Source organism: Mytilus galloprovincialis, chromosome 3 (genome assembly GCF_965363235.1).
Source record: "Mytilus galloprovincialis chromosome 3, xbMytGall1.hap1.1, whole genome shotgun sequence".
NCBI classification, from domain to species: Eukaryota; Metazoa; Mollusca; class Bivalvia; order Mytilida; family Mytilidae; genus Mytilus; species Mytilus galloprovincialis.
Window position 1 is genome coordinate 86016477 of NC_134840.1, and position 18846 is coordinate 86035322.

The following is an 18846-nucleotide window of genomic DNA, read 5'->3' on the forward strand; positions in this document are numbered from 1 at the left end:
CAGTTGGATATCAGCACAATATCTGCAAGATGCATGTGACAGGTTTAATTTCACTCGTACTCTAGGATCATCTTTTCTACAAGTTATTAGGAGTTATATGGTTTTTGGCCCTAGTGTCAGTCAGTCTGTCCATCCATCAGGTAGTTTCAGTATGCTAGCTTAAATACTTTATATTCAATTGCAACCTTTCTTAACAATATGATCAAATATAATGAGAGGAAGATCCTTATAAATTTGAGATCAAAATGTTGTAGACCAAGGTCATAGTAATATATATAGATTACAACTTGCATAAATGTGGTTCCTGATGATAAAACAAGTACAGTCTACTTAATTTCTACTTTAATTAAATAAGTTGTCTCCTTTAATGAAAGGAGGACTCTTTCTGATTTTGAGGTCAAAATTTCAAAGGTCCAGAACAAAGTTATTAAAGATAGGCCATTATTTGTACTGAAATTAAAAGTAGCTTCTGGATGCTAATTTTAATATAACATATTCCATTGTAACCAGTCTTGGTTATATGGCCTTACATAATAAGACTTCTATACCTTTTGATTTTCAGGTCACTAAGTCAAAGGTCAATGTTATATTGTTACCCTACTCAAAACTGTTGACATCTAGTTGAAAATAGTATATGCATATTCAGGGAAAATAATAATATTGAGATTTTTACTAGACTGACAAGCTGAGTATTGTTTCAAACATCAGTTCATCCTAGCTCACATGGTAAAATTTTACAGGAAGAAACATCATACTACCTGAACACCTTATTCTTACTAATACAACAGAGATGGGTCCGATTACTTTCAATGTAATTGATTAAATTACAATTACTTTGTCATTTGTACGATTAAATTAAATTAATGATTACATCATTTCTGAAAGTATCTGATTAAATTAATGATTACATTTGCAAAGTAATCATGATTACATCTGATTACAATGAATTTAAAAACAAAACATTTTGAATGATGTGGATGAATAAACGTTTAATATAACTATAGCATTTTTGAGAACGTATTTTATTTGGTTCAATTATAAAATGATAACTTCAAATTAAACGTCATCTATTTAAATAAACACCAAATTTCACAACATATTTATACATTACACTTTATCACCAATGTTCTCTAAATTATTTTGAATTAAATTTAATAAAGATATATCATAATCAAGAGTTTTTTTGTTTGTCTTCTGACCTCTTTCATAATTTATATGTATTCCAAGTTGCAGTTTATGGAAGTTTAAATATGGATGAAATAAAGTTACATTTGTACCAGTTAAAACTATGTTAAATTTTAATAGAAATGTTTAATCAAATTGTAAACAATATGTATTAAAGTACTAAAAACTATTGCATTTTACACGTCCAGTCCAAATAAAAAAAAAAGTTTAAACAACATATTTGTCCAACTATTAATTTAGTTTGTGCTAATTAGATAAATTTTCATGTCTGATTTATCTTTTATCATATATATTTCCCTACAGCTATACTCAATTGGTAATTGCAATAAAAACAAACCTTAATTAGTCTCCTACCTGTCAATTCAAAGTTGACAAAAATCACAAAAATTAACAAAAGATTATAATTCAGGGTTAATGAAAAGTATTACTTGAATATATAACAGTTATAATCAAATATTAATATGAAGATCATTATAAAACGATGACTATACATGTATGTACAATATCTTTTACCAAGATAAAAGGTATATAATTGTATTATATGTCTCTGCTTAGGCTAATGATGACTTTTCAATACTGTAACAGTTTATTTTTTACTGTTCAAAGTAGACAAGCTTAAAGTAACCAAACCATTTTAGTATGTTAAAAATTTATCAAATATGAACAAAGAGGTTCATTTAATGACCAAATACACAATTTTAGATTTTTTTTCATTGTAATCAGAATGTAATCAAAAAGTAATCATGATTACAGGGTATTTTGAAAAGTAATTGATTAAATTAAATTACATGTAATCAGATTTTTTGGCTGATTAATGATTACACTGATTACTTGAAAAATTGTAATCAATTACAGCTGATTAATGATTACAATTACAATTACCCCAAGTCTGTAATACAATGTGATCAGTCTTTGCTCATATAAAAAAATTCTGAGTGCTTGACAGAGAAATTAAAATAAATATTTCAGATTTTGTTGACCTCACCAGGTATCAAACCATTAACCTTGCAGATGAGAGCATACTTCCATGAGACAACCATATAAAGCTGTACATATTAAAAGCAAGTCCACTAAAACTGATTAAAATTCAGATCCTGTGTTCAAGCTTTGCTTGCAAGAATCTGAAAATGCCCCGTTCTACTTTCTGTTTAAAGAACTTTCATGACCTTCTGATTTTGTAATATTAATTTATGCGAGCCCTTTTCAACTGATATTTGTCAAGCCTGCAACTTCTGACACAGAAGATCAACATAGGGATAGTGATCTGGCAGCGGCATTAGTTCACTACTTAAAAGCCCTATCTTTTAGAAGGTGGAAGACCTGGATGCTTCATACTTTATATATGGATGCCTTATTTTACGAAGTGTCCATCCATATGTCCATTGTCCTTGACCTCATTTTCATTGTTCAGTGACCACTTGAAAAAAAGTTAAGAGTTTTTTGTAATGTTAATTTTTTTTCTTATTATGAGAAAAAGGGTAACTATATTTAGTATGTATGTACCTTGCAAGGTCCTCATGCCCAGTTTTCATTTGACCTCGACCTATGTGCTTGTCCAAAGTCAGGAGCCTGTGGTTGTTGTTTCATATCTGTGAAATTTCTTTTTTTTTGTAAATTGTTTTGTTATAAATTAGGCCATTAGCTTTCTTAATTCAATTTTTTCATAATTTCATGTTGGGTACTTTTGTAGCAGACTTTACAATATTGGTATTTTTTTATTTTATTTTTTATGGGTATTTTTATTGAAGGCCATGCAGTTGCCTATAATTCATTACATCCACTACATTTGAATTTCGGTGGATAGTTGTCTCATTGGCAATCAAACCTCATCTCCTTATTTTTGTATACAGTACAGATTTACAGTTAATATAGTCAGAACATTTTACAACGCTGATGATAAAACAGAAATAAGAGTCGAGAAAGCAACTGCAAATTTTTCCTGGAGTAAAGTGTCAATTAGGCTTTAAGGAAATAAACACATTTGTATAGTAACCATTTTACTCATCTTTCTGTAAAACCACATATTTAAACATACATGTATACACAAACTCTACTTATATAAAACAAAATCTATGATATCATTCTTTTAATCTCAAACATAACAATCTTAACGAGACAAAGCTAAGTACAATATTTTTGTAGTTCCTTTGTATAGTACATTTCTAGCCTGCTATTTGTGAACAATAAGTGTTAAATATGTAAATGAATAAGTGTGAAAAACATGTACATTGGACATGTTCCGCTGCAAAGTATATTTCGCACCTGTAAACTGTTAATGGTAAGTGTATATGTACGTGTAAATGAATAAGCAAAAATGTAAATAAGTGTGAAATACATGTATTATGGACATATTCCTCTCAGTATAGTTCATTTTACACTTTCAATTTGTGAATGGCAAGTGTAAATGAATAAACAAAATGTAAGTAATTGGTACATATGTGTGAAAAAAAATGTATTTATAACAAAGTCATTTCACACCTGCTATTTCTGAATGACTAAGTGTATATGTGTAAATGAGTAAGCAATAATGAAAGTAATAAAATCCCACCTAGAAAAAAAAAGGAAAAAGTAATGTAAGAGGTCCATTACTGGAGACATTAGGTCAAAATTTTATATGTATATACCCTCAGTTTCTAATCTTTAAACCAAATAAATTTCATATGCCATTTAGTTTTTGCAACTTCTGCAAGTAATAATAAACCACTTGCTTAAATGTAAAAGTTTGACATGAATAAATGTTAAAAATATTAACTGCAAAATGTTCAAGCCACAAAAAAAACAATCCACGAAAAAATATCCCCCCAAAAAAGCATTTTCAAATTAGACATTAATATTTAAATAGAGAAACCCCCATTTAAAAGTAATAATTAAAAGAAAATTAAAGAGTGATTCGTTGTAGTGGAAAATAGCAGAACCAAATTTTATGATTAAATCAGCATTAAACTTAACAAAGAATAACAATGTAAGTTATGATGGCATATATAAGGTTTAAATGATGCACCTATATGATTTTTTTCATACAACAGTAATGGTTATAATTTATTGTTCAAGAAATTTCTTGATTATTGTGGGTTCATTATTATACGTTGGATACCAATTTTCATGGATATCGTGGTTACCCAATCCATGAATTTCAATGTAGAACGAATTACAAATTTTCTGTAAAAATGTATAGACTTTGACAAATCACGAAATCAAATATCCATGAAAATGCAAGTTTTCTTTAATTCATGAAAATTGGTACTCACTAAAATAAATGAATCCACAGTATTGTACCAAACAGGTTAAAGCAACTTAGGAAGGCATTTTGATTTTTACAGAAAACAAATTTTTAAAAAACCACCTGTAATGATCTACATGTGATAATTTGGTTAATAAAAATGAAGTGAAAATATGAAGATGGCATTCTTCTTCGAAATATACGAAAAAATAATTTGCCATACCTTTTGTCAGATATCTCAGATCTTTGGAACAAAATGTGAATTCCGATTTATACCATACATACAGGTTATGCAAATCTTATTATCACTTGATTGCTTTAGACCTAAACATTTTCTGTTTTTCAAAAACCTGTATGCTAGATGAGATGTCTCAGCATACAAACCTTAAACAATCATTTTCTTTTTTAAATATTTTTAAAACCATCTGAACATTAGTTGTACAAGAAAGAAGCATCTGTGACCAGGAAGAGTTATATGCTCTTGGGTAAGATTCTGTTCTGTTTCATACCTAAATATTAGGTACATTATTATCACTCTTAAATGGTTGACATTTTTTATAAGATTCTAACAATTATAACTGCACAAGATGATACAATGGCAAGCATAAGCTTTCACATCTCTTAGGACAAAGAGGATTGAAATCTTACCAATGAGTGTCTGAGATTTTTATGTCTTGCATTTTCATCGGCGTTTCCATGAACTGAAACTATATCTGTGCATTGATATTTTATGAATTACAATATTAAATGGTTTTATAATTATAATTCCAAGTATTTATGATTCTTTTATAAATGAATTGTTCAAAGTTTTTAAAGTTTTAAGTACAAGGCAATAAAAAGCAATTTTTTAGATGAAGCGATATGAAAATGTGTCCTAGCCAACTGCCAATAAGTAGCATAAAATAAAGCTAGACCCAACAAGAAATATAGATGCTACCACAATACCCCATTGATTATAGTATTTATCCATTTTCAATATTTAAAAATTGAAAAATTCTGAGTATAATATTATGAATTGATTTTGCTGCAAATCACAGAAACAATGCAAACAACATGTACCTTATTCAGAATTAATCCAACTGAATACAACTGCTTTAAATGCATGATGAATTAAGAGAAATTTGTATTTCATAATTTGATATTAAAAATTGTTTGAAGGAAAATAATTTTATAACAAGCAAAAAAATACATCTATGATTTTGAACTGAACACTTTTACTGAGTAAAAGCTACTAGAAAATCGCTTCATTCAGTTCTATAGTTCTAATAAGTTTACTAAAAAATCTTTTCATTTAGTAGTTTTATTTTAGGAAAATCAAAACTATTTATGAATTATGATATTTTTAACAGTATGAAGTGAAATATAAAGGACATTTGCACAAATTCATTTATAGAGTTCAAACTTCAAAGCTAAGCAATGCTTGAATTTGACAACTACCATACAATTTCATTATCTGAGCAATTTGTATTATATTGAAATATGGAATTATATGCACATATCCTGATTTATTACAATGTTATGAAATGAGTATTGAAAAATTCTTTTAAACAAAAGAAATTATACACTTTGCCCCAAAAAGTAATTTTAAATATTCCAAAAAATTCTTTAACCTTTTAGAATAAAAAAATTTGACCACAAATGTATAACTCAAAACTTGTTCAATATTACAAACCTATCAAAAAGGAAAATTTATGAAATAAAACAGACTTATTATCAGTTTATCTGTATAATCAGGTTTATTTTATTTGTAAATTTTTCTTTGAACTCATTGATTAATAAGTTAATTAATTTCAAAAAGCAAGGGCCCAAAAATGTGACTTATTATAGCTGATCACATGGCACGTACAATAAAAATAACTCCTCCTATTATTAACTTTTTATAGAATTGGCATGAAATTGCTTGTAAGGTATCAATATAACACTAAAAGGTTAAAAACTAGTACATTTAGTAAGTATCTCAATGTTAAAAAAAACCGAAATACTTTTTAATAGATTCTGTCAGCTTTATTTAAAAAAAAACTTCTATAGTTTTGAAGAAAAAAATTGAATTAGAGAAGTTAATACAACAGAAACATAAACTGCTTACCATAAAAACAGACAAAACTTATGACTTTCTGCTAGCACTTGCATTTATACAGATCTAAGACAAATTTTCACATCTACATGTACTCACAAAATAAAATTGTGATAACAATATTATTGCTGATGACCTTCCTAAAGGCCAACATTTTAAATTTGTAGGTTTAAATTATTTGTCCCAATAAATAAGGAAGGAAGAATAGATAAGAATAAAAGACGAACACAAAAACTGCTTTGAAAAAGCATTTTGAGTAAAAAATAATTTCAATATCATAATAATCTGTCAAAAAATTTAAAGGAACAATTCCTTTTATTCTTAAATTGAGATGGATCTAAAATTATCACATTTAATATGAAAACCTAAAAATAAAATATGTTGGCCTATCTTGTAAAAACACAATCAACGACTAAAATAGCTATAATTCATCACACATCAAGTATCATAATCATCATCCTCCTCAGAGTTCTGTGACACGGCTGTACAAATGCTGGTTTTTACCACACTACTTATCTTTGATGATGATGATGTTGTGCATAAATCTAACGGCTGATTTCTGTAAATAAAAAAAATCTTGTCAATTTAATCAATGTAAATAAATATGTCTGATGTCAAACATATTTGTTTTGTTAAAAATTTTGGTGTTTGAGTTCTCATTTGATTTTACATTTTTCATGTGAGGGACTTTTATAGCTGACTGAATGGTATGGGGTTTTTTTTGTATTTTTTGACTGTACTGGCCCTTTTTATGAAAGATTCTGACATGTGATGTGGAAACTTAGTTCACAATTTCTCTTCAGTTTGTTCCAGGACATTCCTGATCAACAAAAGTTGGATTCATTTTTTTTAAACAAGTTAGCACAGCAAAAACTTGCAATGATTATATCACTGCATTATCATTATCCTTATAAAATGTCTAAATCGATATTTGGGAATCATTTCTATCAAACTGTATAAAGTCCTTTTTGGAACGATTATAACGACTGAAATGAGGTTGTAAACAAATCAAGAATAGATCACATTTACTACTTTCAGTTTTAAAATGAAACGAAAACAGGAAGTGATACATAGATGCTAAATTCAAAACAAGTCCAGATTCATCAGGAAATCATCATTTTTCGGTTTAGTTTCTTTTAGTAAGAGATATATATTTGTCTCTCTCGTTTAATTGATTTTAAATGATTTCATAGTTTACGTTTTTAATCAGGGTCTATAAATAGTCATTGGAATATTTTCACGCATGCGTAGCACACAGTACAGGAAGCACCCGTTTAAATCATGGCTGAGTTCACTTGAAACTCTACAATCGACTTCAGAGTTTATAGATTATCATGTGAACGCGTTGATATTTGGAATAACTCTAAGTAACTTTAGGGTAAGGCCCTGACCAAGCATAAAAAATAAAATAATTTCATTGGTTTGACGTCATTCAAGAGATTCTCGAGTTTAATCCTGGCTCGGTGAGGGTTGGAACCAGAGTACGAGGGGTTAACTCGAGTGGTTCAAGTAAAATCGTATTGTTAAAACAGAGTAAGTAAAGTTAACTCGAGAGTTCCAAGTGAACTTGGCCGTGAAGACCGAACGTTTTGAATCAAATTCTATATTTTAAATGGAAATTGTCGAAAGTTTCGATGGCAATTTATATCAATTATGACATAAATGCGTTTGAATGACGAATCTACGACAAACAAACTTCAAATTGTGATCGTTTGAGAAATATTGAAATTCAAATGCGAACTGTCTGGGGGTAACCATTTCGATCAAATGATGAAACTATACTCCTGATTATTAAAATGCCAACTGACTGATTTTCCTAGGTAAATTATTATGATGGTCAATTATGAGGTTTATCAATAATTAACAGATTAGTGACCACTCTGATGGCGATAAGCGGATTAGTTGTTATCATTACTTGTAACACCTGTTGAAAATGTTAATTACCTGGGGTCATAAACTTGTCAAAAACATAAAGACAGGTAGATTTATAGTATTTTAATGCGAAAATATTTTTACACTTTCAAAATTTAAGTGTTGAAATTGATTTGAAATACTTCCGTCAATACGAAAAAGCTTTCATAAATTAAGAGGGGTGACAAGCGCTAGCAAAATCACTGGTTGTCTCATTGGCAATCATACCACATCTCCCCATTTTGATAAAACATACTTATTGCTTGTATTTATAAACCTTTTCTTTTTAAAATTTCTTTAAATGTTTTTCAAGGTGAGAATGACTGTTGAATAATTCTGACAAATGTAAATTTCTAGTTATCCTGAGGAAATCTACAAAAGAACTTACGATTCATCTATTATGACTGGTGGCATCCCTGAGCTTGGGAATGGTGGCATCAATGGTACAAATGGATTTGATGGCATCATGTGGCTTACTGATGGCATCTTATTAACATAAGGGGGAATAAATGTTGATGAACTATGACTAATGGGTGGTGAAAAACTTGATTTTTGAGCTAATCCTGCACTACTTGGCAATGACGCGTTAAAACTTTGATCGTATGAGATAGGTTCGGCAGGATGGGATTCCGATGAGTGATCGTCTTCATCTGTTTCAGTATCTTCATCGTCATCCTCATCTTCCGCTGGATCTTCATTTACTGGATTATCATCTCCATTGTTTGTGTTGTGATTATTTTCCTCCTGTAAACATGCAACAGTAAAATATATCATTGAAAATTACTCACACTTGAGACTCAAGTCTTGAGTGTCAGACTATAGATATAAATAATACATCCATGGGGGTCTGCAGACTTTCAGCTCATGGCCTATAGGTAAGTAAGTAAGTAAGTAAATAGTTTATTATAGTGTCACGATCCAATATACATCATCATATACAATATAAAAATCTTTAAAACCATATTAGATCCCTGCCTTTAAGACATATGAGACCCTTTCATCCTTTTCAAATGTCCTATAGGTATCACTTGACCATCAGTACTTTCTATATTATATAAATTGATTGTAAAGATTTATTCAAATTTAATCCTTCTTTTTTTTTTAAGTAAAATTTCATTAACTTATGACCCCATTGCCAGTTGTGTCTGTACAGCAGATAGAATAGATAGAATAATTTTTAAAAATATAGTCTATAATTTTCTAAATATCTTGCTTGTGATGTCACATTTAAATTGTGTCATCAAGGATTAGCAAATATTCACATTTTGAAATGCCTGATTTCTTATTCTTATGAACAAGATTAGTAATAGTTTCATATAAAAAAAATGTAAATATGTAAGCCCAAAAATGTACCTCTTCCTATGTTTTTTTACAAATATTTAAACTAAAGCTATAAAAGCAAACCAGACCACTCTAATTAGAGTGGCACATTTTCCAAAATGCTTTTAGATAATTTTATTCTTAAAATAAAATAAGTCCAAGCAATGTACAATGCAGATTGAAAGAACATTAGAAACCTATAGCCTATAGAACACATAAGGCCTTCTATTTTTTAACCTTCTGTCATGTTGTAACCATGATCTTTGACCTGACATTGAAATTAAAAATATGTAAAAGTCAAGATGGCCAAGCACAAAAGATCAGTTTGTCTCTACAGATAAAAAAAAATGTTTTCTTTTTAATGTGCTGTGACCTTGATCCCTGAAATATGGATATTTAAAAGTATTCATGCACTCTAAATGACCAAATAATTGATTAAATATTAATATCTTTCACATTTTATTGCATACCTCAGAACTTTCTGATGACTTTTTCTTTCTGCCTCTTCTTTTTTCTGATTTTTCTGATTTTTCTCTTTGTTTTCTTGGCCTAATTTTGATAATTAATGATAATAAATTGCAATATGAGATCACAGGTACTAAATAAAAATAAGGGAACTAATTTCACAAATATTTCACCATAAATTGTGAATGATGTAAGTTATGGATTTTTGTGTATTCTGTAAATAGTAAAGACATGTACAGTTATACTTGTATCTTGTATGTAGCCAAAAGAAGAAACAACTGATTTTTCTTTTAACTAACTTGCAATTAATTTTTAAATCAATAACTAGGCAAAAAAATTGTATATTCATTTGCATACCTGCTGCTGTACGTATACATTAACTTGTATTTCATGTGCAAATTACCAAATTTGACGACTTTGTTTTACATAATGTTAACACATGTTTCATGCATTTATTCATAAATTGTACATTTTATGTAATAACAACAGAAATGTAATATTTATGTGGTAATTCTATAGATGTGAACAACCTTATCAAAACACATTTTATTAATATTGTTCTTTGTAGATTCATTTCTAAAAGTCAGAATTTAAATTAAATATAAAACCAAAATAGGGTTCTACATTATAGCCTTTCCTGGCAAGTACATAGCTGCCAAGAAGAAATTGATGAAATTGTCTTTCAAATACTAAATATCTGAAAGATCATCTATTTAAAATCAACAATCCCTTGATACTTGAAAACCAATTTAGCTTTTTTGAAAGCAATTATTTTCCTATCTATTCTCATTGGTTTTTACCTCATTCATGTCTTTGTTCAATTTTTACAAAAACAGATAATAAACGTACTTGGTCTTAAAATAATTTACCATTTTAATAAATAAACATCTCATTTGAACTGTTTTACATTGTCTTATCGGGGCCTAATATAGCTGACTATGCAGTATGGGCTTTGCTCATTGTTGAAGGCCATACAGTGACCTATAGTTGTTAATGTCTGTGTCATTTTGGTCTTTTGTGGATAGTTGTCTCATTGGCAATCATACCACATCCTCTTTTTTACATTACTATCATTTTACAAAAAAGAGATAGCAGTGTTTTTTAGCTTTAAAGGCATAACCTTTCTGAAAATAGGAACATTAATTTTTCTCTTATCTTTGAGTATAACATGTTTATTCTTAAAAAGCTTTTTTAAATTCTATAAGTGACCATACCTTTTTTGTTTCTTTGTTTCACCATGATTTGAACTTTCACCTTCGTCTTCTGCTTGGTGATCAGGTACAGTGGATACAAGGTCTCTTAAAAAGTCAAACTTTTTCTCCGACACAATCGTTTGCTTACTACAAATATTAGTTTAACAATGTCAAATAAATGTACTGATTTCATATCACCTTATCTTTGTTTTTCTATCATTTGTCATTATATGTTGTATTTTAGATTTTTCCAAATTGTTAATTCTGAAATGTTTTGTAACGTTATTATTAGTATAAAAACTGCAATGGAACAGATATAACAAAAATAAAACTTGCATTTTGAATTTTGATTTATATGTATGCAGCATTTACTGAAATTATAATAGTTTTCTCACGTTTTCGTTCATTCTTCAAAAATTTCATAATGCACACATTAATTTCTGAATTTACAGTATTATTGATGGTTATATAGCCAATATTCATTGACACTTCATTTAAAACTCATCAATCAACATTTAAGGATTAAATACATTCCAAAACCAAATTATTGAAACACTTTTTTTTCAATTTCAAAAATGTTTTAAAACAAATTTTCAAATTTGGTCATGTTTCTCTCCGAAAATAATATTTAGCACTAAAGCACTATTCTTAAATTCAATTTTATGATATATGCAAGAGTCAGAATACACATATATGTGTGTAGAAATGACTTGAATCTAAATAAAAGAAAAGTGTATTTTCTCATGATGAAACTGTTAAAAGATTTAAACAGCATTTACAATCATATTTATGATACATCAATCTTGAATGATGCTCAATGTCAAGTGGCAAATATCAAATGCATAATTAGGACAATAACATGTTAATGAGGTATAATGTATGCTTTGTATTAGACTGACATGCTGATTTGCTCTCAATGTTAAAGTTCACAGGGATATGCATCACCCTACTCATATATACATGTAAAAGTTTCACTCACACCCTTTCCTTTTATTTCTAAAGGATGTATGCTTGACTTGACAACAGTAAATACCAAATGTCAAGTCTTTGGTTTAAGTCAGTTGGCTGTTGAGACAAACGACCTCTGGGAGGTTTGAGTCAGTTGGCTGTTGAGACAAACGACCTCTGAGAGGTCCCACTCTCAAGGTACAAATGTAGATCAATCATATAAGAATTACTGGGTATCCTAAAAATATGATACATGTACCTGCTTTCTATTCATCTTCCAGTGTCTGTTCTCTCTAAAATGTCTTAATCAATTAAGTTTACTGAGTTAATACATAATATACTTACATGTGAGTTGCTGTTAACGTCTTGGCATTCCTGTTTGAAGTTGTCTCCCCTGTTTTCACAATTAATGTTTCAATGAATTTTTCAAGAGCTCTAGCTAGGTTGTGTTAAGGTCAACTGTAAACTGAACATGAACATTGATTTTGTTTCATAAATTTATACTTATAAAAGTAAACATGTCTCTCCTTTCTATAGATTATAAAGTCGTCTAGATTTGCTACATGTAATACTTAAATAGAACTTTCTATCAGCATGATGAAATCACCAAAGACCAAAACATGAAATATCTTCAGGAAAAAATAGTATATATATACTAAGAATGTATCTAAAATTCACAAGTTAATAAAATTACACCTTTATTGTAGAAAGTTCTGACTTTTTTTACAATTACAATTGTAAATCCTATAAGTATAATGCATCTTTATATAAAAGTTTAAACTGTTCATAGGGTCAAATGATATATTCATGTACCAGTATTGGTTATATCACTATTGCTTTATATGCCAGGGGAAATTCCTTAGTATGGAGGAATTATATGTATGATTTCATAAGTCAACCATTCTTCAAAATATGGATACAAATAATAACGGGGACAGCAGCTGCCACTTTTCCTACTTCTTCATCTGTTTGCATGATCTTCTTGATTCTGGCCTGTAAAAAGTTATGCTTTAATTTCATTTGATATGTAAATTCAACAAAATTGGTGAAATATTTTATAGGAATAAACGCCTTTTAAAAGGAATTCATTGGTGCATACCAATTCACTCACAAACATATAAAACTCAGAAGATTTTATTTTAGATGACAGTGATTACGGTCATTGACGGTCATAAGTTGTAAAATCAAAAACTATAATCATGATAATTGATAGCCTTCATAAAGTTTACTGACATTACTGTATTTCTTTATTTCTTATTTTGCAAAAATTTAGTATTCAAATAGTTATTTGAAAAGACTTTGTCCTCATTACTGCCATTTACTGGTAACACAAATCAGAATTCTCTTAGGAATTATGTGTCTAGAGCCATTTTGGATTTGGCTGCCTTCAAACATGTCAAAATCCCTTATCAAGATCTTTAAAGTCTATTCAACAAAATTTTTGCCAACTACCTCAGCTCATACAGGTGCTTCTAACATTTACAGCACCATTTTGCACAATTGAAGCAGGTTAGAAAAAGGGATTAACAATGATTAAGGTAACACCTGTCTCATATTAATTTATATGAAATTGAGAATGGAAATGAGGAATGTGTCAAAGAGACAACAACTCGACCATAGAGCAGACAACCGCATAAGGTCAACAACAGGTCTTCAATGCAGCGAGAAATTCTCGCACCCGGAGGCGTCCTTCAGCTGGCCCCTAAACAAATATATATACTAGTTCAGTGATAATGAACGCCTTAGTAAACTCCAAATTGTATAAAAGAAACTAAAATTAAAAATAATACAAGACTAACAAAGGCCAGAGGCTCCTGACTTGGGACAGGTGCGAAATTGCGGTGGGGTTAAACATGTTTATGAGGTCTCAACCCTCCCCCTATGTGTACATGTACCTCTAGCCAATGCAGAAAAGTAAACGCATAACAATACGCACATTAAAATTCAGTTCAAGAGAAGTCTGAGTCTGATGTTAGGAGATGTAACCAAAGAAAATTAACAAAATGACAATAATATATAAATAACATCAGACTACTAGCAGTTAACTGACATGCCAGCTCCAGACTTCAATTAAACTGATTGAAAGATTATGTCTTCATCATATGAATATCAGGCATAACGTACCCTTCCCATGAGGGGTTTAGTATCATACCATCATAACATATATGAGAAGAACATAACCTGTGTCATGCCAACAACTGGTTTTTAAATAAATGTGTTTAGTTCCGATGCAAAGACCCTATAAGTGAATCAATATTAACGCCAAAATATGCAATCTTTAATGACCTGACAACAGTATTGTAACTTAATCCCTTCTTAATAAGTCTATTTAAAGGTTTTGTTAGCTTCTGAGGTGATTACTGACATTTTTGTGCTTTATAAAGAATATTTCCATAAAATATTGGATGTGAAATACCTGAATGTACATGTATAAGAAGTCTGCATGTTGAGCTATATTTACGAATGATGTCCTTATACCGATGATAAAATTTAGTAAATGTTTTGACTAGTTTGTGATATCGAAAACCCTGGTGTAATAATTTATCAGTAATACATAAATTTCTCTTGGTAAAATCTAAAACATTGTTACATACACGAGCGAATCGTACAAGTTGAGATATATAAACACCATAAGATGGTGACAAGGGAATGTCATGCTAATCTTTATTCAGACCGAGCCCAAATTCTACCAGTGACATGTTCAGTCACAAAAGAGTTGTTATCCAAACATAATTAGATTAGTTTGTGCAAAACCATGGTTATTCATTGTAAAACGGTTACGTGAAATATGTGTATCTGAACATTAATTTTAAACGTTAACCAGTTTGTTAGTTGTTAGGGTTGAATTTGCCTATTGACAATTTTAAAATATTTTTGACATTTCTGTCATTGGGATTAATTAATATCAAATGATCATTTCATCTTCCAACCAAAACAGTTTTTATTATGTTTGTTTATTTGTGCAGGTTTTGCATATTTTCTTCCTGCATTCAACAGGAACCCTTGATTCCTTCGGGATATAAAATAACTACTGTCCTTCAATAACCTTACAGGTGGAAATCTTGAGTTGAATTTCTTTTTCTTGCTTGGCATAATGGTCAAAATCAACCAGCAATCAGATGAAAACGAAGAATTGTCGAAAGACAACACACCAATGAAAAGCGGAAGTGGTTGCTAACTTTCTAATATACAAATCGTGAGGCACAGAAGTGAAAAATTTGCGGACTCTTCGACAGCGCACTCGACTATCCAGAAATAACAGAGAAAGAAAAAAAATAAGGATATTTATTTCTCAAGAATTACTATTTTCCGTAGTTATATAACATTAAATAAAACTCATCCCATTCAATGTGTCGACCAAATCCACATATAACGTATTTCGTCCCATGATTAATTCGTACCACTGCTCTCTCGGCCTTAGTAAGTTGGCGCGTCTTGATACGACACAATGTTATAAAAAACAAAGAAAAACAAGGCAGTCAAAGACCATAAGTCGAAAACGAACAAAAAAAAACACTGTGATAAAAAAAAAATCGAAACAAATCATTAATAAAAACACCGAAACTCAAACTGAAGATCGTACAATAGTAACTTATCCAAAAACTGAGAAATACACAATGTAACTCTTGTGCTAAGGAATGATAAACGGCGACTAAAATTCCAATTGTGACCTTATCGGTCGATCAACCAAGTCGTAATGTCGACCTTTGAATTTAAAAACCGACAAATAACTAATTTCAACTCTTCGGTAAAGTCAGTCGCTTTCCAGTGGTCGAAATGCAATACTCTATTATCATTAGACTCTCGTGGCTCTTGAAAAACATATATAGAGATGCAATGTACTCAATATGCAGGTGCTGTAGTTGCTCCTAGATGTTGCTACTTGAAAATAGACCGATCACAATAAGAAAATTAAAGTTATTTCTTTGGTATTGAAGTTTTAAAAACTGTCGTTGAGTCCTTATATTTTTATAAACTAATCCTTCCCTATGACTGGTTACATCTAATGGACTGAATAGACGCAAGAAGAATGATAGCTATGAACAGATTTTGATCGATATAAATTCTAAGAAACTCGCTATATTTATATCACAGGAATATTTTACAAAGAAATTCTATCGCCATCTGGTACGTCCCTGAACTTGATAATAACCTCCAAGAAATTGTCTTTCAAACAATAGATAGGCTCATATGGAAAAAAAGTCTTAGGTAGATATTGATTAAAATGTGAATTGAAGAGGAAGTGCATGCATATATGGGATACGGCAGTGATACAAAGATAGAAAAAGGAACAGAAATTCAATATATATGTTATAGGCAAATGCATGGAAAAAAAGTCTTTGGTAGATATTGATTAAAATTTGAATTGAAGAGGAGTGCATGCATATATGGTATACGGCAGTGATACAAAAATAGAAAAAGGAACAGAAATTCAATATATGTTATAGCCAAATGTGTGTACTATATGTCAAACTATAAATGAGATAAACAGATTTTCTCTCAATACCAAAACTTACTGATAGTTTTCTTATTTGTGACTCATACGTTAATAGTGGCTAAATAGCTTTTCTAGTTTCCTCACCTTTTTTCGCTATAACGTCGACAACAAGAATAAAATAGATGTATACAAGATTGAGCAAAGAAAAAAAAACACAATGAAATTAGTATTTTGACCAAAAAAAAACGTGCACAAATAATACCATATCAAAGAAAAATCGAAGTGCTCTTGCAGAATTCGCTAAATTGTTTGTCCTCTCGATGAATTAATACATAGTTATAATCATTTTCTTGAAAATTATATGCAAGTCAACTAATTTGTTTTCCTCTAACAAAACTATATCAAATATTGTCATTTATTACCCTTTGTATATTTCAATGTTTGAATTGTGTATATACTAGTAATATATATTGTAAATTAATGTATGAATGTATGAATGTTAACTGTATGCATGTATTTTGTTTGAGGGCCTCAATGAAAATTAGACTATTTCTAATTGAGTTACCCTCTTTAAATAAAGAATTTATTATTATTATTATAATATATTTGAATCCAACGGTTGAAACTCACATTTTTTTGTTTTCGGTCTGTAATATTCATATTAGTATTTTCATTCAATAACCATTTGCATTTAATGTAAAGTGAAAAGAATAGATATAGTGTATAACACCCAACCCTACAACCCATCAATCCGAGAACCTCTATGACGGGAGAGGAGGGCGCCATATGATTTTTGAGGTGGTTTTTTTTTCAGATATGTAATATGCTCATGGATATGTAATATGATGCTCATGGATAGTGTGGACCGGGAAGAGCAGACATAGTCAAGAAGTGATGTTTAAGTATGGCATCACAGTACTCAAATTACACATAAAAACAACGAACTGTACTTTTAATTATGATTTGACATTAATCACGTCTTTCAACATAGCTAATTATATGTAGATTTGTACAAACCTTTCAGAGTTATTGTCAACAGATGGTGCATTCACTGGAAAAAGTCAAATATATGGAAAAGTCGCCATGCGACGTCCACAAAATATCATTTTTTTAACCAGATGCTCCGCAGGGCGTAGCTTTATATGACCGCAGAGATCGAACCCTGAACATTTGGGGCAAGTATGGACACAACTTTCAAGCTTGGTACAGCTCTGGATTTGGATTGTGATTAAATAGTTGATACAGCCGGCAAAGGTTTCTTCTAGAAAATTGAAACAAATTAAAATTTGAAAAATTTTGAAAAAAAAATTCGAACCCCTTAAAAAAATTTGAACCCTCCAAACTTTTTGAATCCCCCTTGGAGTAATTACCCCCACACTCAAACCCAGACTTTCCTTTGTAGCATGGAACCTTGTAGCACGATTTCAGAGAGATCCATATTCTTAAACACTAGTTATTGTCTGGAAACAAGAAAAATGCTAGTTTTTGGCCCCTTTTTGCCCTTAATACCTAAACTGTTAGCACGATAACCCACAAAATGAATCAAAACATTCTACTCGTGGTATTAAACATTGTTGTACAATTTCAGAGCAATTTAAATACTTATACACAAGTTAATATCCTAGAAGTAGAAAATAAAATTTAGAATGGAAATGGTGAATGTGTCAGAGACAACAACTCGACCATAGAACAGACAACAGCAGAAGGTCACCAATGCTTGTTTTGGGGCCCCTTTCTGGTCCCTAATTCCAAAACGGTTTGGATCATCATCCCCGAAATCAATCCCAACCTTCCTTTTGTGGTATTGAACTCATTGTCAAGAATCAGTCCGGTCGACATTGCGCATGCGTGAATTCCGATACCCTACATGGAGACAATCGTTATATAGAAGTTATATGGAAAATAATCTTTATAAGACGATATTCAATTTTCTTCCCGGTTGTTTTCTTAGCTGTTGTGATCACCAGAATCCTTAATGTGTCTTCTTTTTAATGATGTAAATTATTTTAAAATAATGTTTAAACTTCATGCAACAAATTTAGATTTTTCATACAGTGATGTCAAATGGCTTACATTTGCCGTTATTCTTACA

The 18846-nt window shown here is 30.2% G+C and overlaps 1 protein-coding gene across 1 annotated transcript; it reads right to left on the reverse strand.

Moving 5' to 3' along the window:
• Positions 1 to 6804: 6804 nt before the first annotated feature.
• LOC143069238 (uncharacterized) lies at positions 6805 to 15493 on the reverse strand. Its single transcript, XM_076243771.1, has 7 exons — positions 15368 to 15493; positions 13237 to 13309; positions 12662 to 12755; positions 11390 to 11515; positions 10181 to 10259; positions 8779 to 9134; positions 6805 to 7038 (listed from the first exon to the last, which is right to left on the reverse strand). Exons 1-7 carry the CDS (start codon positions 15407 to 15409, stop codon positions 6918 to 6920), a joined length of 891 nt encoding a protein of 296 aa, XP_076099886.1. The 5' UTR covers positions 15410 to 15493; the 3' UTR covers positions 6805 to 6917.
• Positions 15494 to 18846: the final 3353 nt, after the last annotated feature.

What these genes read in the sequence shown, in the direction of transcription:
- LOC143069238 (XM_076243771.1), bottom strand. Translation starts at nt 15,409, where the DNA reads ATGCCAAGCAAGAAAAAGAAATTCAACTCAAGATTTCCACCT. An exon ending in GAAACAAAGAAACAAAAAAG is followed by an intron (nt 10,260 to 11,389) that starts GTATGGTCACTT and finishes TATCAAAATTAG; the next exon opens with GCCAAGAAAACAAAGAGAAA. An exon ending in CCAGTCATAATAGATGAATC is followed by an intron (nt 7,039 to 8,778) that starts GTAAGTTCTTTT and finishes TTTTATTTACAG; the next exon opens with AAATCAGCCGTTAGATTTAT.